This window comes from Psittacula echo (genome assembly GCF_963264785.1).
Source record: "Psittacula echo genome assembly, chromosome: 3".
In the NCBI taxonomy this organism is placed as follows: Eukaryota; Metazoa; Chordata; class Aves; order Psittaciformes; family Psittacidae; genus Psittacula; species Psittacula echo.
Genome location: NC_137736.1, coordinates 21,623,258 through 21,650,501, shown reverse-complemented (window position 1 = coordinate 21,650,501; position 27,244 = coordinate 21,623,258). Strand labels below are relative to the sequence as shown.

Here is a 27,244-nt window from a genome sequence, read left to right as displayed (position 1 = left end):
GGATCACTCACTACTCAGCTTCTTAAACAGTACTCCAGAAATAGGGCCATTTTTCTTTTTAGACAACCTCTTTGGTAGAGAACTGGTTTTTTGTAACATCCATTCTTGACAAGATGATGGTCAAATTAATCAATCAGATGTCTTCCAGCAGTGTGTGTGTATTTAAGATCAAGGTTGAAATCAGTAATTTATTGTTGTCTGTCAGCCATTATTATTGCTTATTGTCAATATAGAAAAATTAAGGTATGAATTTTGACATAAGAAAGAGTTTGTTCTGGTTTATATATCTCCAGAAGAACAGCAGCAGCAACAATTAAGACACAAGCATGTCTAGCTTAAGTCAGGGCCAGGAACCAGGGTAAGCCCTAGGGAGGTTTTGTTCTGGATACTGCACCTAAAACATGAGTTTTAAGTATTGTCAAAGGCTGCAGTGTGTAGAGTAGAGATAACACAGAAGTTAAAGTAGCTCATGTAAATAAGGCTTTCGGTGCTGCACAGAATTCTACAGGTAGAAGTGAAAGCTGCATCTTCACAGGGCAGTGTGTTGCCCCCATTGCATAGGTCTTTCTTTGATAATAATCATATCTTTGTTTTGCAGTGTAAGGGTACCATAAAGGCTGACAAGAGGGTGGGGCACTTGCCATGATGCTATTAACTAAGCAGGCACAAGTATTCATCACATTGTAGAATTCTGAAATTGTTCTTCGTTATCTCATGCTTTCCTGGTGCTGTTTGTGTTAGAACTTCAACCTGCAGAAGCACTTAGTCATGAGTCAGTTTTAAGCTGAAGTTGCTGAAAGAAAAAATGCGCTGACAAGATCACTCTCGCTGTTTTGTTTTGTTTGTTTTGGGTTGGGTTATTTTTTTGGGGGGGTTTGTTTGTTTTGTTTTGTTTTTAATGTCTATATCTCTGTAGGCTTGTACTCACTAGGAAAATGATTATTCTTTTCCTGCTGATGTTCCAGAATAGTCATGGAAGCCTGTGGGAATTCTTTCTGTCCTGTTGCTTACTGAGCAGTCTTTGAAACAGCTGAAATGCTGCTGTTCTCTAAAATCTGAAGAACTAAAAAGACCTACATTGCTTTAACTTGAACTCCAAGTTGTATCTAAATATTTAAGATATATAAAAGAGCACAGATATGTCTAAGAAGTGGAAGCCTGTGGCAAGACTGTGCTTACCTTCAGGACTAGAATGAGATTTAGGGGAGGTGTAGAAAATAAAAATTTAGAGTTCCATCTAACAGCTGTAAAATAACTGATGTTGCAGTATTGATAGCTAACAAACATATGCCACTAAGAGGTGTTAGAACTGCAGGTCCACATGCATTGCATCGCCTTTGTGCTTACATTTCTGCAAAGGGTTATCCTCTGAAGGATGAGCTGTGTGTGTAGCTACAGTTTTAGGATTACTGAAGTCTACCTTTCTTGTCACACTCCTTAGGGGCAGAAACTGAGTTGTAAATGAGATTGGGCTATTTATGCTGTATATGAAGTAGTCAATCAAACTAATGTCCTTAACTTTAATATATTTATCTCATCATTAACAGCAGCTCAGATATAACTGCTCAGGAAGAGGAAAGTGTTTTATTGTAGGATGAATAGAAAATATCTTAAGATTCTGTATTTCATTTGTGAGCAAACACATTATTTCTATGAAATGAAAGTAGATCAAATACTTCACAAAGTGAAGAAGTCTGACAACAACGTCTACAACAGTCCACCTTTCGTGTCTGATAAAATCAGAGTAAGTTTTGAGATTGCCTGGCAAACTGCCATGCTGTTCCATCATACTTAAAAGATAGCTAAAAGTGAAAAGATGTCACCAGATGTGGTAAGCAGAAAATGATACGCGGAGTGTGCAAATGCATTTACTAGTGTTTGTTGGGGTTTTTTTTTCCCTTTTTTTTTTACTTTTCTGATAACAAATGCAAGGAAGTTTTCTGTTGGTGTGTTTTTACATATAAAACATGTATGCTTTCTGTAATAGCCTTTTTCTCCCCTTTTCTGTTCCCAGAGTCAAGATGACAGATTTGCTTTCACTGCTGAATGGTATGACCCAAATGCTTCACTCTTTCGGCGTTATGAACTTCTGTATTATCCAAAAGATGGATCGGTTGAAATGGTGAGACTAAAAGGAAAAAAAAAAAATCTATTGTCGTAATGGTAATATCCAGTTAAGCAGTTTACAAAATGGGAAGCTGCTGCCTATGCCTATTGATGGAAAATGTAAAGGAAAATGTAACATAAGGAAAAAATGGTAAAAAAATGTTATTTATCATGTGTCTTGCTCTATTTCTAAAACAAAAAGAAAAGCAAAAATACAAGTTCACAGCATGTGAAGCATGTGGAATAGCTTTCATGTTTATAATCTTTTTTTCTTAAAGCTTGCTTTGACTTGGAGAGATTCATCTTCACAAATCTTTTCTTATTCAATCTCTGCTTGGGTTTCAGAATTGAAGCTCAGCAACACTGACCTGCTGCTTGAGAAGCGTAATTTGAAGCTGATTCCGAACAGGGGCATAAGCTTCAGCAGAAATTCCAGAATTCTCTGAAGAGTAAAACATAGAAGTATTTTCGAAGTAGAGAAATTGATAAATTGCTCTTAATTCGGTTTTAATGAAAGGAAGCATGTTTCAGACAGTGGCATCTAAATTTTTCCATCAGTGGTGCTTGCACGGATCTTTCTGACTTGTGGTTCATACAACTAATCCCCACTGTTTATTGATATCATGTTAAAACAAGCATTTTGCAGCAACAGGCATATATAAAAATATACATATATTACATTTATATATATATATTTAAATGTAATATGTACTGTAAAGATAATCCTAGTAAACCAACCAATGCTTTGTGCTTCCTTTTAGGAATGAATGGTTTGGACTATCTTTTCCAATTTCTAATGAAGATCTAGGGGTCTGAGAATAGCCTAGACTTGGATATTCGCACTTAGTAATTTTATAATAAAATTTTTAATTTGCCTGTATAAATATCAAATGCAGAAATAAGAAACCTAGTGGAATCTGCCTTTTCTTACCCAAACTACTGCTCACTGAAACCATGATACCCACCTGTGTGGAGGTGATGCTCTTTGCACTTTTTACTGATAGTCTCTTTAAAGAAACTCTGTCATGATGTTGTCCCTTTTAAGTTAGTTCTTTGTATGATATCTGTATGTGCACAGTTGTCAAAATGTGAGGATTTTTAGATTTATTTCCCAGAGACAGTTCAGTTAATCTGTCAGGAGCCATAATCATCTTCCTACACAACCATGTGTAGGCTGGCAAAATTGTTGTTCATTTCACCTAGACGTCTCAAACCCAAGAGCTTTCAAGGTGTTCTTAAGCTTCTTAATGCATTCAGCATCAAATACCTGTGGCTCAGCAGACTTTTGCATTTTTCTAGTGTGCTCTTAAGGTAGTATGGTGTGTACATATGAGTAGTATGTGGTACGAGTGTATATGGACTGCATGTGATCAGGATGTGAGTTAGAAAAGCAAAAATGCATATAACACCTCTATAGAAAGAGTGTCTCAAAATCACTTTTGCCATGAATTTGTGGACAGAGATTATATTAAGAATTCTTTCTGGACATTTTATTTTTTAATTTCCGCAGAATTTATCGATTCTCTGTTACTGCCTAATTCTTCTGCATCTTTTGGTATCTTGCTGAGGAGATGACAGCCCACTCTTACCTCTAATGTATCTGAGGATAAGGGAGGTGATGGATATGAGCCAGCTTTTCCCTGCTTACGAGAAAGATGTTTCATCCCCTTCCCCACCTCCTGGACAATAGTTCTCCTTTATCACACACCTCAGCTGAGGGTGGAGCAGAGCTATTTAAGGCTTGTGTTGTGTGAAGTCCTCAGCTTTCTTTTTCTTTCTTAATCCTTCATGTCTTGGTTCCTGTGAAGAAAAATGACAGTGGGAATAATGAAGCAAGTTTCTAGCTTGCTTTGCAGCTGAAGACAATATAGGTTTTTGCACATGACAGCAAGCAGCTCTTATGATCAAACAGGATCTCATGACAAAGAGACGCCCCATTTTCTGAAGTTTCCATGATTAATAACTCTCACGGGGAATTTTTACGGCCTGGACAGGTTTTATTTCTGAAGGAGATTTCCTAAAAAGAGAGCAGAAATTTTTAGAAAGGACAGATTATTAGTAGAGAAATTTTTTTGTTTTGCATTATTTACTTCTACAAGTACATGGGCAGGAGGGAAACAGTCCAAACAGTCTTACATTACTTCTGCTGTGGTTTATCATTTGCTTTATAAAAAGGTCTTTAAAGCAAATCCGAAATTCCACTCTAAAGAACAATTTTTTAACTCAGGAAGATGCCTCCCCCCACCTTAATCTTTTGCTTGAGAAGAAAGAAGAAGCTCAAGGTGCTTTTCTAGCAACTGTTAGTGATATAACCAAGGAAATGTCCAGCTATTTAGTCAAGACAGTTAATACGCTTCTAGGCAAAGTCCAGGAAAAAACAAGTGCTGAATTCAAGTGATACTTTATTTTTGGTTTTAGCATGTTGTCATTTCATTGCCTACCACTCTTGAATAGGGGACACTTAGGAGCATGTATGAGGAGCTAAAGACGTTTCATCAGGGAAAGATTCTTCCTTATAATCCTGCTGCAGCAGAAGGAAGTATCAAAATAATTTATATTGTCTGATCTGCAAAGTTTTGGCTATTCTGAAAAAAACCTACAATTCTTTTAGCCTTCTAACAGGAAAGAAATGTATTCACATGTTTCAAAAGATGGAGGAGTATGTAATTTTACTCTTAATTTTTACTCCAAAATTTGTGGGAATGGTAGTCTTTCTTTTAATGCTATTCTAGTCTGTATACCATTACAGTGGAGCACAGTACAGGTGTGTAATTCAAGACAGAGAAGGGTAAGTCTGGCCTGAGGAGGATGAAACTCTTCCTTTCGTAAGATTCTGCTTCCTCAGGAGACAGAAGGCATCTGTAATATCCACATGCAGTGAAGAAACTGTTCAGCAGGTTGCCTTTTGTGCTTTGCCAGCCCACCCAGAAAACTACACATTAATATCTTGGTTCTTGCTTGGAATGATGACATATAGCTAAATTGACTTGACAGGCTTTTGAGCTTGCAGCTTTAGGCAATGAGAATGTCTCAACGTAATGTTGCAGTCACCCATCCGTCCCTAATTCTGAGTCTTGTGCAGTCAAATAAAGCATGGTATCATTGGAATGATGCCCGGGAGACCTGCCACAGTGCAAATCTTCATCGATCCTGGTGTGAGCCATTGGTCTGTGAAACAGCAGAGATCTGCTAGGGGGAACTCTCAGTGAGACTGGGCAGAGGTATCCACTAGGCACCTGAACCATTTATCACAGCTTGAATTAGCACAAAGAAATGATGAAATGAAAAATGCAAAGATAGCTGTCAGCCTGAGAGTATTTAAATGGAATAAATTTGTGATTGTGGTTTAGTCTTCTAAGCTTTCCTGGTGCACTTCTAAGTCCAAAGGGTCAGGAATTAAATCAATTTAGTGATCAGAGTCAATCCCACAGTACTGTGGAAATTTTTGAAGGTAGAGTGAAAATTATGTTGAGTTTGCCCACAGCTTAGATCTCTTGATATGGTAGATTTTAATGTTCTTTTCTCTGCAGTATGATGTGAAGAATCATCGCACCTTCTTGAAGCGCACCAAGTATGAGAGCCTACACCTTGAGGATTTATTTGTGGGCAACAAAATCACTGTTTTTTCCCGTCATCTAACCTTAGTGGACTATGGGGATCAATATACAGCCCGCAAACTGGGGAGCCGTAAAGAGAAGTAAGAATGCATGCTTTTTGAAATGGTGCTTTGTAGTTTGGCTTTCAAAGTAGTTTTCTTTGATGGAAATGAGGCAAGTATTCTGTACTATGGGGAGAGAAGGAGATAGCTACAAGTTTGCATGCAGTTTGAAATGATCTGGCATACTGATAGCTGGAGTGAAGCAAACTGGCCTGTGCTTGTGGGCAAACCCATGACTACCATTGTTAGCTGATAAATCTTCAAGGCCAGCTTCTCCATGGTGCCAACTGCTGCCTCCTCAAGGTCTTTTGGGAGAGAAGAGGAGGAGGAAAACAGGGGGTCCTCTGCTTTTTTACTTCCCGGGGCCAGCAGCAGTAGTATTCTCGTGATTTGGGGATTCTTTTGGGGTAGAATTTGGTAGTCCTGATTGCTGGCCTTGAAAGGGCTGGATCTTGCGGACTAGCACCTGTCCCTCTGGGATCTGTGCAGAAGCCTAGTGCCTTACCAGTCCATTCTACTCCGTGTCAGTAGTAGTAAGTGAAAAAAGTAGTAACAGAAGAGAGGCCCATTCCCATTCTCCATTGCTTTTTCCCACTACAGAGAATTTTTTCTGAGAATTTTTTCAGCATCTCCTAGACTCCATGTGAATGATTTACAAGGAATTTAAATGTGGTTTGACTGCAATGCAAGTAATAGCTGAATTTGCAAATTAATAAATTACGATAATTTGCTCTAGCTTTTTTTTTAAAAAGAGCACAGAGTATTTTCTTAGGTATCACGTTCCAGTGAGCTCTGCTCGCCTACTTTCTTGCTCCCTCCCACTAATTGGTCTTATTTTGAACACTTTCTGGAGAGTTGTACATAACCAGAAATATAGGAAGAGTTGCAAGTTTCAACACACATATTTGCTTAACCTGACAAAAAACATTGCCATGGAAATGACTGCCATAATATCTTTTCAGAAAGGGTTCTCCTGGTACTTTTTCTCCAAGCTGGGGTTGGGCATGGTGAAAGAGTCGTAAAGGAAGAGGAGAACTCCAGAGGGTGTCTTCTGTAAATGTGGCTACTCTCTCTGTTCCTCAGTGAAGCCTGTCTTATGATTTTTATATCAATGTCACTTTTTATAGTTGTGTATTTCCTGCTCTGCCTAAACTAGCATAAGCCCTGGTGCTGATGCAGTTATACCAAGAAAAGGCAGCTTGTAATAAAATGACATTTTCTTCTTCTTGTAAGGGAAGTTGGTGTATATACAGCAACACTATAGTTGTGTCAATGAAGTGGTCCTGGGAGGGAGTGGATTTTTGTACTGCTCTACAAAAGGAAGGGAGAGAATTTATGACATGTCTGCTGTTTGGAAAAAATTTTAGGAATGTCAGCTGGAAGATAACATAGATATGCAAGTGGTGTTACATATTCTGAGTAGCCCAAAGGAACATAGTGAAAGGTGTCTTAAACAGGCAAGGGATTCTCAAAATCCAGTTTCTTCACAGAAGCTTTCACTGGGTAAACAGGGTCATATTAAAAGAGTCCTTGGGCAAGAGTTGCATATGAGGTATTTGCCCTTTTGATCTGTTCCCAGCAGGTTTTACAACAATTATTAGTTAAATAGATATAATAAAATTTCTGCAATACTTGATAATTCCTAAAATAACCTGTAGTTGGAATTCTATTAATAATTTTAAGGATGTTGTACAAGGCAGAATGTTTCCCTGTCTTTTTCTTGCCTTTGTGCTGTACATGACTATCAGCAGTTTAGTCTGGGTTTGGAAATTCTTTCTTTAGTTGCTGAATTTATATGCAGGCAGGCTCAGCAAAGGCTTTGAGGGAAACTGAGGAGTATATATAAAAAATCTTGAATGGTTTGAATTAGGGACCTCTGGTTTTGTAAACAAAGTAAGCAAATGTGACTCTAGGTACATGAGGTACAAAAGAGATATGTAAAAAGAGGCTAGATTTGCACAGGCCCTTTCTAGAATTAGGCTAAGATTATTAAGACAGTTCTATCAAGTTCCAATTTCTACACCTACTTTTCTTAAGTCTTTCCAATTTTTAAATACAGCCATATTTGATCGTTTGCCTTCCATGCTTCCCTCCCTGTGTATCATAAGGAAACTGTCACAAACAGTGACTAAAACAGTTAAGTAAGCCTGTGCTTATTTACAGCATATCACATAAGGAATCACTGGCATGGGACAGGAATTTCTGTTTCTGTGGTCTTTCTTTGTGATCCTGGGTGGTTGTAAGCTGAGGTAAACATTTGTCTGACTAGTGTGTCCTGTCTAAGTGGACTGAAGTCATTAATATCACTGGTTTTGAAAATGGTGTTAGAAAACTTATGTATCAACCAAAACTATTTGAATTTTTTTGATTGGGATATGTTATTCTTAGGCTTCTTGTCATTGACATAATCAGCGTTTCTTCCCCTGCAAGACATAAGCTACTGTATATGTAACAGTCCTATTGTTAGGAATAAGTAGATCTCAAAAGCATAGCCACAGCATGTTTTATGGATTGTTCCTTTGATCTTCTGTTGTATCGGTACTCATTGCAGTACAGTCATACAGTCCCTCTGAAAATCTAAGTAAATGAGCTTAATTTTCATTCTTTGTCCTTTGTTCCTAAACATAAAATTGTTTCAAAATGTACTTTGCAGACAGCATCATATTAAACCACAAGAAACATATCCTCATTTAAACTAAAAATAGGGCACATTAATCAAAATCCAATCTCAGAAACAGTCTTTAGCATCCTGAATTATACTTTTTTTTACCTTGCATACCTCTGAGAAGCTCACACTGAAATGTTAAAGTTTATATATCAGTGTTAGAGAAAAGGTGTTACAGGAGTTGCTCGTTGCAGTTTGCCTTAATGACTTGTAGGTAAATTGCTTCATAATACAATATTTTATTACGTATTGGTAGGAATTAGTTTTACTAGAAAGCTTGGAATAAAAAAGTAAGGGACAATTTATTTCTAGCATTAGCAGTCTGTCTCAAATAGCCTGTGTAATAACGCAGATTCAGAAAAGTATTCCTCAAGGAAATGTGAATGGCAGTAGACATCTTCAGTCATTTACTCCTTACTGTTCATGGTAAACAACAGAGTTGAGACTTACTGTTCAGGGTAAACAGCAGAGTTGAGAACCTCTTATGCCAGGATGCAGGTCATGCATCATGTGAACAGGTGTCATCAGTCAAGTTCACAGCTGCTCCCCCTCGTGTGCCTTCATGCATGCGGTACAACCTATTGTATGATAAATACCACAAAGTGAAGTGGAGCTGTGAAATCCTTGGGAAAGAGAAGAAGAGGCTTTTGGCCATAGGCTGCATGAAGTATGCTGGCAAACTGTTAAATGTTGGCCAGAGGTCAGACTTCCCTGATCTGAAGATGCGGCTAAACTGACTTTCGTTTGCTCTGCGATGGACTGAAGCATAGCCTTGGTTGACTACTGTCATGCAGTTTATTCTTAGTCCATCAGTCTTTTGGTGTCGTATTTCCCAGTGGATCTGGGCCCAAGCTGGTCCGTGTATATAAGTTTCCTGGTGCTTGAGGAAATCTCTGTTTCTGAGCTCTGAAGGTCATCTATGTATCCCCCTTAGTTTCACATGAAATGTTGCATATGTTCAAATCTTCCTCATTACATTCCCTAGTCCTAACACCTCCCTTATTTTAGATTTATCTGTTCCCAAAGCATCTGTCAATCTGGGGTCACAGTTCAAGGTAAATGTTGTGGAAGTTTGTCTATTTCCTGCAACGTAAGCATAAATGGACTGGCTAGAATATATTACTGTTAACCTAAAGGCAGCTTTCCATTTCTATGCTGGTATATAAAATGAGAAATTTGCAGTTTATTTTGCCTCTCATCTAGGGAAATGCTGCGGTGAAAAATTCCATCTTGAGCAGCCTTCATTATTTGTAACAGTGTAAAAGATGGACAGAGCTCTTTAGGATTTTTGGAGACATAGAGTTTCTGAGATACAGGATCGAATTAAATCTATTGATTTGTAAGCTGAGCACATTTGAAGCTGACTCACCACAATATGAATGCAAATAGAAGATGCCATTTAACAGACCTTCTTTTTGTGCTTGTTATTTTTGATTAATAATATGTTTAATGCTGATGATGTACTTGGTGCTGTGCAAAGTGCTCTAATAAAATAGTCCTGGCCTTGGGGATGCATAGTATAAAAAGATAATTATCGAGAAGACAGGATGTACTTGGAAACAAAGATGTGGGGGAGAGTGTACAAATTTTTTGATTGGTCTCCTGTAGAATATAGCTGTCAGTCAGCATAAGAGACGTAATACCTCCTCTGCCAACCTTTTATTGTGTCTATTAACAGTGTCAGCTATTTGGCATTCAAATTATATACCATTAGGTGTTTGTAATGTACGAGGAACAATAATACCTTCTTTTCACGGAGGCCTCCAAATATTTTAAAAGTAGTAATAAAACAATCGTTTCACTTTGATTTTTTTTTCTTTTTTTTTTTTTTTTTTTTTTGAAGGAGATGCAGGTTTAAGTAGCATTTTTAAATATGGAATTTTAACAGCTTCATTTTTATGTAGATAATGATTAAAATTAGGGGAAAAGGGAACTGAGCAAGTATAGGGAGACATTAACAAAACAGTTGTGTTCTAACCCAGAGCCATGGTTGAGGAGCTGCAGGGATATACACTAGCTAAAGAAGAAGTGGTCAGATTGTATGCTCTGAGAGGGAAGGGAGAAGTCAGTAAATGAAGACTCTGGAACTCTGTGGGCTGACTTGGGTTAGAAAGCTGAGGAAATTCTAATGTGCAAAGTTCGTTCTTATCAGAATAATGTCTTGTGCAGGCATTCAAGGACAGCGTGGAAGTTGATGAGACACTGGGACTGGATGTTTGACTGTGGCTGATGTCTGTCTTTGATGTGATGTTTTTTTTGTCTGAATACAAACTCAACATGCACACCAAATGCTCTAAGGAAAGTAACGTTGGCTGTGTCGCTCTACTTTCTTTTTTTTTTCTCCCAGAACGCTGGCTTTGATTAAACCTGATGCAATGCCCAAGATTGGAGAATTAATTGATATCATTATTAATGCAGGATTTACAATAACTAAAGCCAAAATGATGGTGCTTTCAAGGTAAGGATTTTTTTAAGGTTAGCTGTATTGTATCTAAATGGGTTTTTTTTTGCAGATAAGAATATTCTTTGAAGCTATCCTCTGTTGTTCTGCACATCAAATCCATTCCAGTGGATAACAGAGGGGGGACTTACTGGTTTCATAATCATGTAGGTTTCTGAAGGCATGTAGAGAATTAAGCTAAGAGTTAAAAAGTTCTGTGCAAATGAGCCTGGTGTCATTAAATGTGTAATGTCTCTGTATGAATCCAAGGTGACTACCATAGTTCTAGCAATTCAGCAATGTTTACTGACATGTCTGTATGTTCTTACCTCATGGCTTCCTGATACTAACCATACTGCTGATTATAATTGGGTTGACTTTAAAATAGCATTGGTTTGTTTGCTCTCAGTTTATCTGTTAACTTAATTTGTGTTCTCAGACCCACACTTACTTGTTTAGTATTTTTTTTATCACTGGAAGTCTAAGGCAAAGAAAGTGATCTTCTGATGTTTCTGCAGGGGTAGACAGATTTTGCATTTTCCTAATCCCCCCTAACCTTCACTGTTCTTCCTTTATCAAATTGAGCCACAAGATTTCAAAAAAAGGCATGCTGCAGAGGAAAGAAAACATATTTAATTTACCCTAACCAACTTCCCTAAAGTTACTGCATCATTTCTTCATTGCTGGTTTGCCAAACATGTTCGTATGCAACTTGTCTGTGAAAAGAAAAGCTATCTGTTCTACATAATACCATGGTCATGTCTTCTTACAATTTGTGTGAGGTCAGGAACAATTTTCTCCTACCTCAAAACCTTTTTGGCTTTCAGAAATGCTGATAAAACAACTGTGACTTTCATCTCTTGTCTCTGCATTCATCTGCTGCAGTGCTTGATGATACTGGTCCCAGATCCTCCCTCAAATAACTGCAGTTCTTGAGGTCAATCAGATTTCTAATGCTGATTTACAATTGATAATGTCTTTCAAGCCAGCGTTTTTTGCTTGCTGTCCTGCAGTCTGAGAGATTTGATCCTGCAGTGTTGTGTTGGGTGGTTCTGTATTTCAGCATCTGTCTGAGAACTTGAAGAACTGTTGAGCCAAGTCATGTGCTTTAGAGTTGACTCATTGAAGAGACAACTTTGAGATTTGAACTTGTATTGCCTTATTGCTATATAAAAATTTCTGCTTCTCTTATATAATTGAAAGCAATTATTAAAAAGCACAAGATTGGGTTGTGCTGAATATACTTAAAAAAAAATAGTCTTGAGTATTTGTGGTTTCTCTGCTTGCTGTGTATTCTGTTTCTTGGGACTGTGTCATTTTAAAATGATAGAACTATGGCTTTGCCAAAATCTTCAACCTTTAGGTCTCTCTGCAGGCATGCTTGTTTGAACCAGTGTCATCATCTACTGCTTTCTTTAAATGGATTATTACTGACATTTGTTTTGCAATCACTGTTAAGTAGATTCATGCCTTCTGTCAAAATTGTAGCCAGGATATGAAAGTGAGGGCAGGCACCTACTTTGATAGGTCAGCTTTCTAGTCTCTTCATGTAATCATACGTTAGTTCAGTCTATTATTCCCAGATGAATGCTGTTTTCCGTTCTTTAACAGCAGAGAACTTACGAGACAGATAAAATTAAAAAGGAACTAAGTTATACAGCACAACTGCAATTTTATATTTATTGTAATAGGAATTCTTAACTGAGTAGTAGAGCTCAATTTGTTTCAGAAATGGATCCCTCAAATATTTCTTCACATTCAGAAATGATGATACATAATCTGTGTGCATACCTTTTTCATATTTGCTATCCAAAATTATTTGGTGGATTAGTTTCAGAAGCGAGTTTTCTGATGAAATAGTGAATTGTAAGCAAAAACTTCAGGCTATTTGCAGAGTATAGGTTTGAAGCTTGAGATCGCAGGAGTTTCTGTGACTAGCATAATTTTTAAATCATGTTTCTGCCTTAGTTATGAAATGAAAGGAAAGCATATTAGCTGTATGGCCAGTGAAAATCTTCTGAATTTTGAATGGCTCATACTTACACTGATCTGAAAGCAACAAACCAGGAGTTATTAATTTCCAGTGAGCAGGTGGTCATTTTGATAAAAAAAGCTGGAGAAAACGGTGACTGTTCAAATATTTGTCAAGGTTAGGAAAATTAAATTCTCCTTAAGTTTTTCTTAAGGTTATTTCTTTCCTCTGGCAATATTTGGCTTAAGTCTGGACTGCAAATGGGAGAGATATGTGAAAAGTTCCATTGCAGCTGACAGAACTGTGCCTTTGTTCATACCTGGAATCTGTTATCTGAAAAACCTTCAGGTAATTTCTTTCAGCCAAGACAGCTGCTGAAAGTCAGCAAAATCAGGGAGACAAAAAACCAAAAAATCACAAGATTGTTTCTGCAGGTGAAAACAGTTTTCCAAGTGGGAATCTTTTACTCTCCCTGCAGCATTGCTTTGATTATGAACTTTATATCCAGAGTAGGGGTGAATAGTTCTGCTTCCTTTCACCTGTCAATCGTCCTGAAGAGCTTGTCGTTCTCCACAAAGTCCAGGTTCAGAAAGTGGTACACACCAGGTTTTGGAGCTAGCCAAGAGCAAGCCTGTGCTTCTGACCTGGAATTTTGAAGCTGCGAAATAGCAGCTTTAGACTTGAAAATGTCCACAGATTTTTCAAGCGGTTACCATGCAGAAAAAGCAGTGCCGTAAACAAGGGTTAAGTATGAGAGGCAGCTGGAGAAGAAGCAGGGAAGAGAGTAGGTTGGCTAGCTGCAGGGGTGGTGGGGTGAAATGGTGTGCCCACCTGTGGATGAATCTTGGGTGTGTACCGTGGTCCCTGAAACTTGTGTAGTTGGGTAGCTGAGACCAGTTCTGCTAGCAGCATGGCTGTGGCAATGCAGGGCCACTACCCTGTCTGAAAAGGTATCTTTTTGCTTCCACTACCTGAGTAAAGGTTAAGTAACAGCTGTGGTACAGACCTATGCCTGATGGCCTTTATTTGCCTGGCAGTGTAAGGAGTCCCCTCATTACAGAAGCCCTACTGCTTTGGGAGAAAGCTCTGTGTAGTAACTGCTGTGTTCTCTGAGGGAAAATGCAAGACAAAATTGAGTTTTCAAGTGGAAAAATGTGGGAGAAAACAAGTTCTAATCTGAAGCGCATTGTGCTGCTGATGTGACTTGTAACATTAGAGGATTTTGAATAGAAACCAGGTTATGCAATATTTTATTATGCACCAGAATAATCAAACACTAGCCTTGATGAGGAAATAAGTTCCAATGAAGCAGTTAAATTCTTTATTTATGCTTTAAAATCAAACTTCATTAACCAACGTATACACTCAAACTGAGATGAAAGATGAAAATGACGTAACAGTGAATGGCTTGGCAAGGGGACTCTACCACATTTATTTATCAAACTGAGAATGTGGGGACCATCATGGACCTTGAAAGTCCATGCTATGGGCTTCAGTAATTACTTCCTTCCCAGAGCAGGAGCATAAGGAGGAGTCAGCTACAAGCTATACCTGTAGCCACACAAAATATGACAGAAAATTAAATGTAGTTTCTGTTATTGAGCATGAACATCCCAGAAGCTGTCCAGCTTGGGAAGACATTTCCCGTGGAAACATGTTGATGAATGATAGTTTGTGGTTTTCAGGGAGGTTTTTATATATATATATATATATATATATATATACGCATATATATAGGTATATGTGTGTGTGTGGGTATATATATCTCTATATGTCTTTTTATTCTTTCAGAAAAGAAGCAGCTGATTTCTACGTAGATCATCAATCAAAACCTTTTTATAAGTAGGTATATCAGTTTCAGCTTGACATGCAGTAAGCTTGTTTAATGAATGCACAAGCTTCATTTATCATATTTGGTACTGCAGGACCATGGGAAAATCAGAACTTGTCTTAGTCTAATGGAGCCCTTTGCAGAGCATGCACCCTGTTTGTCTTCCTTCAGAAGCAGATCCTTACTTCAGCTATTCTGGGTTTTAACTCTCACTCTTTACAGCCTGATAGTATCAGGGCAGTGTCTTTGTTCTCTTGGAAGTGAAAATGCTTCTACCAGAGTAAAACTTCAAAGCCAAGGGAAGGAGCACCTTCAGGATCAGGGTGGAGCTTGCAGGTAATGATAATTAGGGGGAACACTTAGCTGTGAGAATTGATTTGGTAACAAGTACCCCAAATTGTAAGTAACTGAAAGGATAGTGCATGGGGTAGTTGTTTACAGTACTGCTACCGTCGAACAAAACGTCAAACTTCCATGGTGCTAGACTGCTCCACCTAACATGAAAAACCTAGTCTTGTCATAACTGACCAGACTGATACCAGAGATTGTGTCATTTCTACTTTGCCTGGAGGTGCCAACAAACAGCTTTCCTTTCCTCCCTCTGGATTTGGCTGTCTGCCTCTTCTAGGGAAAGACTACAGCTCTGCCTTGTGTTTTTCAGCCATGCTGGAACCTGGGTTTGCACTCAGCTGGTCAAAAGACCTGGTTTCAGTACTGTCATGAGGTTTCTGAGTATTAGGATCTGCTAGCTGCTCTCCTGCAACAGCAACTGATTATTGTGGGTCCAAACTCAAGCTCTTCACGGAGACATGGCCCCAGGCTACATCTGGCCATGCTGGAGATCAGAGGAGGATTTAGAATTGCCTTTTCTTTGCTGAATAAACCTGCTTGAATATGTTGGTAAATAAGCAAGAATTTTACCTGTAGTGTTATTTCATAGATGTCTATCTATGCTAATGGTAATTACCTGAGAAACTGTAGCCTTGTCCACTGTGATGTGCTGGTCTCCCATGCTACAGTCCTGTTGGCTACGCCTTCTGTGTAGGATTTTTCTCTAAATTAGAAACAAATAGTTATAAAGCATTACAAATCAAACAAGGCAAGAATCTTCAAGGCAGTGAAATGTAAAATCTCTGACTCAATTATATTTAGCATTGTATTACTTGTCTTTAAATTCAGATTTAGTTTGCAAGTTCGCTAGTCAATGTTAGTCTAGTGAATTCTACTTGTTTGGAAAATAATGTCATATTAAAGAATTAAATTTTTAAAAATTATTTAATATTTGGGATCAGTCTGAACAGTAAGCAGTGTTGCAGATATTGTTTTTTTTCTTGGGTGTATGTATGTGTAAGCCATTTAACCATATCCTAAACAAGCAGTCTCTGATCAATAGAACCTGAGTCCCAATAGCTTACCCTGTGTAGTTTCTTTATTTTTATATAACTTCTCATAGTTTTAATATTGTTCCTCTAGCAAAAAACTAATAGGATTTCTCTTTTCTTCTTGGCTATGGATCATTGCATAAATGATCATTAGGAAGAAGATGAAGAAGCATACACATCCACAATTATAATTGTGTGAAGCTCTTTTTATGAGGAAGTAGTACAAAAAGCATTGAGCCAACTTTCTTTTTTGTTGGTTCTGTCCAGACACAGTGAAAAGGCAGGCTTGTTGTTATGCGTGTTTTGTAAAGATACAGAATTATAGTTATGGTGGGGCTTTTTCAATAGAATGTTTGGGTTTCCAGTTTTGCACGGCTGTTTTCCATGTCAGATAGTCAGGATGGAAGACTGGCTGCTCCTGACAATCTCTTCTCCTTACTCAGATTCATCCCATTAAAGTCAGTTGACTTCTGCTTATGCCAGGATGTGATAACTGCAGTTAAGACCCCTCTTCCCCACAAACTTTCCTAATCTTGTTTCTGCTTTCTCTCCCACTTTGGATTTTGGCTGAGCAAAATCTACGGGAGAGATCCCTGGGGCGGTGAGCACTTCATCCTGGCAGCAGTGCTGAAGTTGTGTGAGTGGGGAACACACAGGTCGTGTAAGAATCCTGATATCCTCCTGTGCAGAAGAGACGTGCTTAGGAATTGCTCCTGCCAAGCAAATGGTTAGCAGGGTCTCTTTCTAGTACCAGTCTTTTAAAAATTCTTTTGAAATCTAACATGCCATGCAGTAGCTTGAGTGAGTTTGTATTATCTGATTCTTTTTCTACAACCATAATAAGAAGGTAGTGTCTTCACATCACATAGTCCAATTTTTTTCTCAAAGCAGAGCCAACTTTGAAGTTAGATCAAGTTGCTCAAGGCCTTGCTGAGTTGAATTCTGAGCATCTCCGCTGGATCATATGTTTTTGTTGGTTTTAGTTTGTAGCATGGATCACCATGTACTGTTTCCATTTTACAGTGAGCTTCTCCAGTTCATAACGAGTGGTCCCATTGTTGCTATGGAAATCTTAGGAGATGATGCAGTTTGTAAATGGAAAACATTACTGGGGCCAGCAAACTCCGCAGCAGCACAGACTGATGCACCAGAGAGCATTAGAGGGAACTTTGGACATACTGGCCTAAGAAATGCAGCTCATGGCCCAGATTCAGTTGCTTCAGCTGCTCAAGTAAGTTTTTGACTGTTTGTTGACTGAGGTTTACTTTTACTTTATCTGGTAACAGCTGGGGCAGGAATTCCTCTTTGTTTTTCCCCACTTGAGTTCAGAACTAGTTTAGATATTCTTCATGGATCCTTTTTAGCATGGAAAAATAAACTGTCTCAAAAGAAAAAATCTTGTTTATCTCTTTCACAAAGGGGAACCTTGGGCACTTTGATCAGGAGAGCATGCCTGGTAATTTTTAATGTCTTCTGTACATCACAGATGTTGAGCTAATTACATAGTCTGTGTTATCTACCTATAGCCTACCAATGTTGATCACAAAAAGAAAGGGATTAAACAAAGTTGTTTGTGCCATCCTGTGTTGCGCTTATCTGTTCTCCTCCATAGTCTTCAGTAGACCTCTGCAGCTTACTTTCCTCTGCTGTTATTATTCAGAGTGAATAATTATGAAAACAGGCCACTTCATAGTGCTTTGTGTTTTGAAAGATAGTACAGTGGGCTTGGCTTTGAGGAGATCAGTTCTATTTTGCTTTGTTTTCAAGTGGATGTTTCCTTAGTGGCAAGAAAAAGCCCTGGGACTGGGTGATAGATACTATGCGCATTTCTACAGAATTGAGGTGACTATCCATGTGCCTTGTTGTGGGGTAGATATGCTGGTAAATGTTGGCAAGAATAAAGTTTGCCTCATGATTGATATTGCGCTGTGGTATCTTAGCTCTAGACCGGTGGTGAAAAGATGTCAGTTGTTGCTTCCTTGATCCCAGTCTTCTATTAAAATTGGAGAAGCTGCAGTAGCGTAACTGGAAAGAGACCTGCCGTGGAATACCTAATAAGCTGCCAGTTACTATATACTAGAAAGTATACATACAGTTTATATCCCGGTGGTGAGAGAAGAGTTGGTTAGCTTCTGTGTGCCATAGCAAAGCATGGGCTATTTTCTGCTGGTCAAGCACTCATCTTGTGTATCTGCACCGTGCTTGGGCTGCTGAATCCTCTCGGTGTGCCTCTAGTTTTGACAAGAAATCATATGCTGCACCTGAAATAACCTTTTTAGCTGGCAGACTTGATGAAGATGGTACAGAGTTAGAAGGAGTTCGGATGAAATTGATCCTTTCCGATGAAGGAAAATTATAGTCAGAAAAGTCTTTGTAGTTCTGGTTAAATAACTAGATGTCTTCATATATAAGCGTGAAAGTTTTTCCTTGTTCCTGTGTACCGTTGTGACAACTCTGCCAGCTTTTGAACTGACAATGTATCAAATTTTGATTAGAAGCATAAATGCTTTGGCTTAAGTTTGTTGTTTTTGCATTTCATCATTTTTGAAATGCTGTTTGAAGGCCCCCTTCATGTGCAGTGATTTATGACTCTGGGATTATTTTGCCAAACTTTTGCAGGTGTGTGCATCTTTGTGGTGTTACTGATACCAGCCTTCAATAAGTCAACCAAAATTGTGCCCTTTGTGCCTATTTTAATTTAGTAGGCCCAGTATTCTATGGATGTATAGCAGTTGCCATGGAAACTAGTTGGCTGCACCTTGGCAAAGCTTTGCTGAAAGAAATATAAGATACAGGGACCTAAACAAACTCTTCTGAAGGAAAATTGGTATCAGCCACACCTAATGAATGTGTTGTAAATTGAACAGTTAGAGTGGAAGCCTGCATTGTTCTTTTTGTGGCTAAATGACATGTGAAAGCGTGCCTTTGGTATACTGTAAGCTGATGAATCTCAGCAGGCCAAATTTTGGAGTTTTTTACATAAAGAGTAAAGGGAAAGGAAAAGAATTTTCTTTTTAAGGCTCCACTTGCTTATAGTTTGTAATTTCATCATCTTAGTGCTTCAGCATTGTTTAGTTATTTTCCTTTGATTATCCATTTAATGGATAAAACAAAGCTTTAAATATTGTGAATATTTTGCTGCCTTTTCCTTGGTCCTTCTTTTAAAATAAACATTAGTTAACAGAGTGGGACAAAGTCTTTGAAGCATGCAGCATTTTATCAGCAGAAGAATGTAGGAAATGAACCCTTTTGTCTCAGATGTGCCCAATTAAAATGTGGATTATTTGCTACGAGAAAAACAAAAATTTTTTTGCCTTCTATTGAAAGATGAATTCGTTTGAATTATATAATTGTTTTCAAGTAAGGATTACAGGAATTTTCAGAGTGTCATGAGCTAAAGACTGGCAGATAGCTAAGTCTATTCCATCTGATCTGAGTTAGTAAATTAAATGAGACTGTTTCAGGAAATGGCCTTTAACACTGCTACTGTTACACAGGAAAAAAAATCAAATAGATTTGGTAATAGCATTTCCAGGATATTATTATTTCCCTTAAATAGAAATCTATCAATCAACTCTTACTGAATTTGACCAATAGGTGTGAAATGGAATCTGCATTCTGAGCATTTGACTAATCTTAATTGGCAGATTGTGTAACATATGTGAATAAATGGTATGTGAAAAAGGGTGAAGCTGGCAATAAACAGTGAAAAAATATCACTGAGGAAAGAAACCTGGCTGTCAAGCTCACCCCAGTATGGTCTAAGACCCAAATGGTGTGATATCTGAATAGTAATGGTGGGGAGTAAGGAAGTCATTGGAGGCAAAGAGGTTCATCCCAAAATCAGAGCAATTGAGTTCATCAGCTCAAATTCAGTGAGATAAAAAAAAAAAAAAGGGTCACTAAGGCATGAGGCAACAATTTTAGTGTTTAAGACAAAATGAAAGAATATAAATAAATGGGATAGAGGTCAGCTTTGTATATGGAAAGAAAACATACTGAACAATGGATGGTAGTTGCATACTTGCTCTTCTAATGGAAAAGATGATGTGAAAAGAGGGGAGATAAAATATGCATATGTGGGAGTGGATTTGGAAAAGATACTGAGGAAGGAGAGAGAGAATTTAGAAAACTGGGAACACCTTTCCCAAATGATTGTGGCTGTGGCAGCAGTGCTTTGGATGTTCTGAATGGAAATGGATGGTGTTACAGGAGGGGAAAGAAAGACATTGCAAGAAAAATTCTAATCATGTTTTTAGGACTGTAGCTGTGGTGCCAGAGAGGGAAAGATATGTTTGAGAGAATATTATAGGGAAAAAGTATTTGTAGCACAAAAAATCTATAATTATGGTTTATCTTCTGTGACTGTGGATACTTCAGATGTTGTTACTTATGATAAAGGCTGATATATGCAGCTAGATCAATCTAAAATGTATTCAATTACAATTATTTTCAGGAGCTGGAGTTGTTCTTTCCCTCCAGAGGAGGTCGTGGACCAGTCAACAGTGCAAAATTCACAAACTGTACTTGTTGCATTATTAAGCCTCATGCAGTTAGTGAAGGTAAGCAATGAAGATAGAGGAGGGGAAAACAATCTGTGCTTCATTGTATCCATGATAATTCCTGCACCCTTTTTTGGGGGAATGAGACTGCAAAAGCACAGGGTATATTTCATAATACATACAAAAGCATGCGGTTATATACCTTTAGTATTTCTGCAGTTCAGTTCCATGAAGAGTGGGTCACATGCTTTCCATGTGGGTACTTGTTAATTTTAGAATAAGAAGGGTGAGGTGATTAAAAAGGGGGATAAAAGTATACATGAGATTTGATGAACCTTAATGTGACAGCTTACCATGTCCTTGCGCCTTTCTACCCAACACACTTCTCTGCTGGAGCTTAACATCCTCAAGGCAGTCTGAAAGCAAAACACCTGGCCATATTGCACGGCCTTCCACTCAGGCAGTAACACATTACATTGAAACTACTTACAAAGGGAGATTTTTACTGATACAATCTCGTTCTGCTGAAAGTAGTGAGGATGGAAAGTAGAAAAGGCTTGTTTATTCTATAAAACTGAGTCAGAGACATAAAGCATTTGTTGGCCTCCACGATGCTTTATGTGCTGGCAAATGCTCCGTGAGCTCACCATAGGAGTATTGGAAATGTTTAGTGCCTGGCTGTTACCACACAAAAACAATCACACTTTGTGTCCCGTACTCAGGTACAGCAGCATGTGTAGGAGCAGTGAGTACAGTAAAATATTTTGGCTTTGGTACTGCAATAACATTTTTGAGTGTAGAATAAATGTTGCCATGTGAGAATATTGAGATTTTTCTTAGTAAGATACAGAGCACACTGCAACATTTTAATCACTTCTCTGTGGATAGCTAACATGGAAACAGCAGAAGTGGCCATAGCAGTTTCCAGGCCTTTCACACCTCAAGTGGGATGTCTGGAGAGCTTGCTGAAAAAAACCTGCTTTCATGAGAAAGAGTCTCACACTCACTGCTGATAATATGCCTGTTATCTGTTTGAGGCCTTGCATGGTATCTGCTGCTGGTAAGTCTTCCATGCAGCAAAGAGGGAGTGATGTTGCTTTTACAGAAATATGGACAGCAGCTAGGACTATGATTTCACCTGTGTTTGCAGAGGACAAACCTTTCATTGACAGAATTGTTACGATCCTTAATTTAACTGTGAAAGTAACAAAGTGGATGGCTTGGGCTCTCCTTTCTGAAGATATAATTTCTATTGCATATCAGGGCTCAGACTCATATCTTATTGAGCTTAGGTTGTCTCTTCCCGCTTTTAATCTTCTTTATTTATGTAGTTTTCATAGTAGCCTGTTTCTTTCTTTCTTTTTTCTTGAACTTCTCAGAATTTTTCTATATCACCAGAGAGCAAACCCTGGTCCCATTTGTATGCCTCTCTGGGAGTGTGAGTGTCTGGAAGAAAGGGGGGGTGGGGGGGGTAAGAGAGAAAGAGGTGCAGGTACAGAAAACCAGAAAATATAAGTGTACACCCAACTCTGCAATGTGAGTGCACAGAGGGCTGGAAAGGCAGACCCAAGCTGCCAAACAGCAACTAAAATTTGAAAGGTGAAGTGTACCTTGTATGAGCATTCTCCATCCATACAACTTTTACCTTGTATGAGCGTTCTCCATTCATACAGCTCTTACCTTGTGAGAGCTTTTTCCATCCATACGGCTTTGATTACTACCTTCAACAGAATGAAAAAATAAGACCTGAATATTCTAAATCAGCAAAGTGTCTTATCAATTTGCTGTGGTTTAACCCCAGCTGGCAACTAGGCACCACACAGCTGCTCACTCACTCCCACACTGATGGGATGGGGGAGGGAATCAGAAGGGTAAAAGTGAGAAAACTCATGGGTTGAGATAGAGACATTTTAATAGGTAAAACAAAAGCTGCATGTATGAGCAAAGCAAAACAAGGAATTAATTCACCACTTCCTATGTCAGGTTGGTGTTGAGCCATTTCCAGAAAAGCAGAGCTGCATCGCATGTAATGGTGACTTGGGAAGACAGACACCATCACTCTGAACATCCCTGTATTCCTTCTTCTTCCCCCAGCTTTACATGCTGAGCATGATGCCATATGGTCTGGAATACCTCTGTGGTCAGTTGGGATCACCTGTCCTGGCTGTGTTCCCTCCCAACTCCTTGTGCACCACCAGCCACTTGCTGGTGCGCTGAGAGGCAGAAAAAGCCTTGGCTCTGTGTTAAGTACTGCTCAGCAGTAACTAAAACATGTCTGAATGATCAACACTATTTTCAGCACAAATCCAAAACACAGCCCAATACTAGATACTGTGAAGAAAATTAACTCTACCCCAGCCAAAACCATCACATAGTTTTAAATTAATATCAAGAATGATGGCATTCAGAGACTGGTTATGCTTTTTAAGCTCTCTTGTTCCTGTTTTCTCCAGTGTTACTTTGAATGCTTCAAAAGCCACAGGTACTGCAACTCTTAAAGAGGTTATGAGTCTGATGTCTTGTAAAACTTCCTAGAAGTCTGGCTTCTGACAGGGAGCTGGCCTTAAGACGAGTCAGTCGGTGGACCTCCCTCTTTGGTGTAGCTTCATAACACAACTGGACTGGTTCCAGTCTGCAGTTTGACAGGAGGTGAATCCTTCTTCACAAAGGTTGCAGGAACTCTCCAACATCAGCCCAATGGGCCAGGAGTGTCACAGGGGAGAGGATTTGGCTTTCTTTGCCTGTCCTCTTCTGTCTTCCTTAATCTTTCTCATATACTTCAGCCTATTTTTGTAATGACAAAAATATCACTGGGTGGCATCTCTTTTGGTATGCTTGGTCTTCTTATAAAGTGCTTTGCATCATCACAGTTGAAAGAACCATGCACAACAGGGAGCTGTGCACTAGCTTTGCAACAGTTTTTTTGAAGTCTCAATCCTGAAATTACTCCTATGATTGAATTGCCTGTTTTAAAATTGAAGGAACATAGCCTTTGCTTCCTGAAGATTGTAAAGCTTTTAAAGTTTTGAACATACTTTTTGGCAGTGGCAGGTTGTCTCTATGGAAATGCCATCATTCCTCCATCCCTGTGCAAATTATTTTGGAGTCCGGGACTAGTATGCTGAAACTGGGGGAACCAAACAATCTGCCCACAAGAGCTCCAAGCTGCCTATTTGAAACAGGAAGACAAGAAGGCAGAAGCCCTGCTATAGAGATTAGAGAGCAGAGACATGGCTGTGGAGTAGGTTGGCCTCATGGATTTTGCATCTGTAGGCAGAAAGTTTGAGAAAGGAAGGGCTGACCTGTTCGGGCTCAGTGCTCCATGACAGAGCCGGGGGAGGGGGGCTTGCTCATCTTGTCTCCCTTTTAAGGGCTGTTAGCAACCAGTGATACTCAAGACATTCTGATTTTATCAGCATTTTATTTTTTTTTTTATCTCTTTTATCTCAGTTGAAGTAGGTGCTATAGCAACTAGTGAGTTGACCTTTTGGCAAAGTTGCATGTAGGAGGCTGTGTGCATGGTCTTAAAAATAAGCAACTTGCTTACCCCCAGCAACAGTGCTCCTAGCTGTGGTTGTCCACCCTGTTTCTGGTGGGGAGACTGTGTGTGGAAACAGCATCTGCTGAGGAAAGGAAATCCTGTGTGGCCATCAGTGTGAAAAGGTGGTTTGGCAGAGGCGTGGAGAAGAATTTATGTGGGTCAAAGCAGCAGAGCCTATTATGCATTGCAGATTTGATTTGTACTCCATAAATTTTCAATATCGAGTATCTAAAAATAAACCTCTTTGCCATTTCTGATGTACTGCTGAGGCTTTGAACTTGATTATCTAATTACCATGAATATAATCTTCTCATTACACATTTACAATTACGTGAAGTTTCACTTATGTACACTTATGCAGAGCTTTAGTCTTTATTTCTGCAGAAACATTTGACCAAATTCATAATCCGAATTTTCCTTTCTGGTCTTTTTTTTTCCAGTGTTTCTTTTTCCATCAGAGTCCATTGCATAACTGATTCTTAGAAGGAAAAATCTTCTATTTTTCTGTCCTGGAAGACGTTTTTCTTTAACCATAGCTGTAAGCTAAGAGGCTTTTCAGCAAGTTTACCTTGCTGTCAAGAGGCTGGATCTAATCTCTAGTTTACATCGGTTAATTCTCACAGAGAGTCCTTTCTTGGAAACTGACTTTGATCATGGAGGGTTTATAGAGTTCCTATTCCTATTGACAAAGCAGTGGAAAATCACTGCTGGTTTTATCTCTGGCCTTGCTGATTCTCTCCTGACAGGCATACAGAAACATCTGTCACTAGGCTGCTGTAGATGTGCAGACTGAACACCTGCAGCAGGGGCTAGTGCAGAGCTCACACACTGTACGTGAGAGTACTGAAAGTGTCTGCCAGGATGCAGAGGCACCCTGGAGCCTGATAAAGGGTGTCGGGGGAGTTATGTGAGGTTTAAATTCAGCTGTCAAAGGTGCTGGTAATGCTGGAGGGGTGGTATCTCTGGCCTTCCACGAACATGTATTTATAAATGCCTCTTAAAGAAGTAAGGCAATAGCTATTTTGTCAGTCTGATGTTAGCATAATGTTTTCTGTGGAGGATCAGAGGTGGGAAAACAGCTGGGAAGGCCCTTGAAGGCTGTGTAGCCTGACACTCCAGATTAGATGTCTTTAGCTCATTCTCCAGCGGCTCCTCCCAGTTGAGATGAAGCACTTCCCTGACTGACTGAGAAGTTGGCAGCAGTGAGGTGGTTGTATTTTAACTCTGAAGAAGGTTTGCAAGAGCAGTCCAATTCCTCTTTACTGAAAGCTGGAAGAATGCAAAAGGAACTCCATGCAGAATTGTACTGACCAGGGGTGCATTAGGGAGCCACAATGTGGTTTGACCCTTCTAGAATCTGCCACACTTTTCAGTGTTTTTCAGCCTACTCCTTCTCTTCTGAGACTAGTTTTCAGTCAAGGAGTATGGTAACTAGTAAGCATAGCTCTAGGATTATACGGCTTAATTTTTTAATAATTTGAAAGTTTTAGTGTGGATCTGTGATCTGTAATCCTTGCTTCTTGTGCTTGAAGCTTCTAATAATTCAGATACAAGATCACAGTTGCAAACACTTAGACATTCTTTTTTTCCTTTTTGTAATTGCCCTCATATTATTAGATCTGGAGGTATTAGCAGTAGTGCTCAGAAGCCAAAATCGTAAATGCACCAAAATGGATGAACTTCAATTTAATGCCCTGAGGACAGTTATGACTCAACTGTTTTGTTGGCAGAAATAGCACCTTGTAGATCACGGGGCAGGATTAACTTTAATGTATTTATGTGTAACAGTTTAGTCATGTTTGCTGTAGGAATTAGAATTTGGTATTTCATGCCTGGTTTAAAGTTTCTTTGATGTGGCCTTTACGTAACTCCTTTGAAAAATGTGCAGGAAAAATTTATGAAAATAGTTATGATCAGACTATAAATGCTGAGGTCAGAAGTGTGTTATATTTCGCATTTTGTACTAAGGTTACAGCACAGAGTTCCAAAGGTGAAATCCTGTTCTCTGTTTCTGCACTCCCAAGCTGAAACATGAGTTCTCCTAGTGTCAGAGTTTTGCCAGACAAATTTGAAGATAGGACTGTGCCATGAATTTGAAAGCAAAGATGCTAGTCAGGAATTCATTGGACCTGATGCAAACAAAAATGCCTATTGGTAAGGAAGCCTCTCTGATCTTGAGGGTTCTTAGGTGTCTGGCAACACGGACAGGTTTATTCTTCTGTGTGTGTTAAGCTTGAGATTTTGTTCTAACCTTTATGGTAAATTATACCCTTGTTCCTCTTATGTAATAAAAAAAATAAGTAATTACAGTGCTGTCTATCATAGTAGTCTTCAGCTAGAATTTAAGTCTCACAGAAAATGGAGCAGGAGTGGGCTCTTTCTAAGTGGAAAAGGGATTCTGTGGAAATACGGTTTTAGACCTGCTCTGAGTAGATAATAAATGTCACAGAGCTCTCCTATCTTAACATACTGGTTACTGGACATCTTTAGAAAGTCATAAGTCTTTATATTGATTTCACAAAATGCTGCATGAGAAGTAACCATAAGAATCATATTTACTTACTTGCTTTAGAAAAAAATTGAGAGAGTAACTCCTTGCTCCAAAGACAAACGTAACTTGGACAAAAAAGATACCAGGACGGTAGCTCAGTTTCGAGCAGGTACAGAAAGAGGTTTACTTATGAAGTATCTCAAGTGAAGTCACTTTATAAGAGAGGGTGGCGAAAGAAGTATTTTAGAGAGTGGGAATCCAGGTTTGTAGTAGATTATATGTCTGGCTGCAAACAGCTGAAGAACTGTTTCTGACATGCAATATACTTGTTGCTCTTTGAACGAGAGAAGGACACTTCCACATCACTGAGAAAATGTTCAGTTCACCTCTGTATTATGCTAAGTATAGTTAAATGTGTGTGGTTAGGAAATTAAATAAGCTGGAAAGAAAAAGAGGATGGGATAGAAGAGGTGAAAATTGTCATCATTTTCACAACTAGGTATCTATCTGTGTTTTTTTATCCAGATGTATTCATTAGATAAGATTTATAAAAATTGTAAACCAGCTCTGGACATTTTCTTCCCACCCCACTGTGTTTCTAGACATAGGTTTGAGTAACTCATGATTTTTATTTTCAGGACACTTAGAGTTTTCAG

General features: G+C 38.8%; 1 protein-coding gene across 4 annotated transcripts in view; it reads left to right on the top strand.

Moving 5' to 3' along the window:
- The window catches only part of NME7 (NME/NM23 family member 7), a 94,575-nt gene that overhangs the window by 16,559 nt on the left and 50,772 nt on the right, over window positions 1-27,244 (top strand). For all 4 annotated transcript variants that reach the window (XR_013956389.1, XM_080612595.1, XM_080612594.1 and 1 more), the window contains 6 exons: window positions 2,015-2,122; window positions 5,637-5,803; window positions 10,777-10,887; window positions 14,633-14,683; window positions 17,078-17,285; window positions 20,511-20,616. Coding sequence is in view for 3 of the 4 variants with exons in the window: in XM_080612595.1 (XP_080468721.1) it covers window positions 2,015-2,122; window positions 5,637-5,803; window positions 10,777-10,887; window positions 14,633-14,683; window positions 17,078-17,285; window positions 20,511-20,616 (751 nt within the window). In the remaining variant the exon portion in view is untranslated. The remainder of the gene's footprint in view (window positions 1-2,014; window positions 2,123-5,636; window positions 5,804-10,776; window positions 10,888-14,632; window positions 14,684-17,077; window positions 17,286-20,510; window positions 20,617-27,244) is intronic.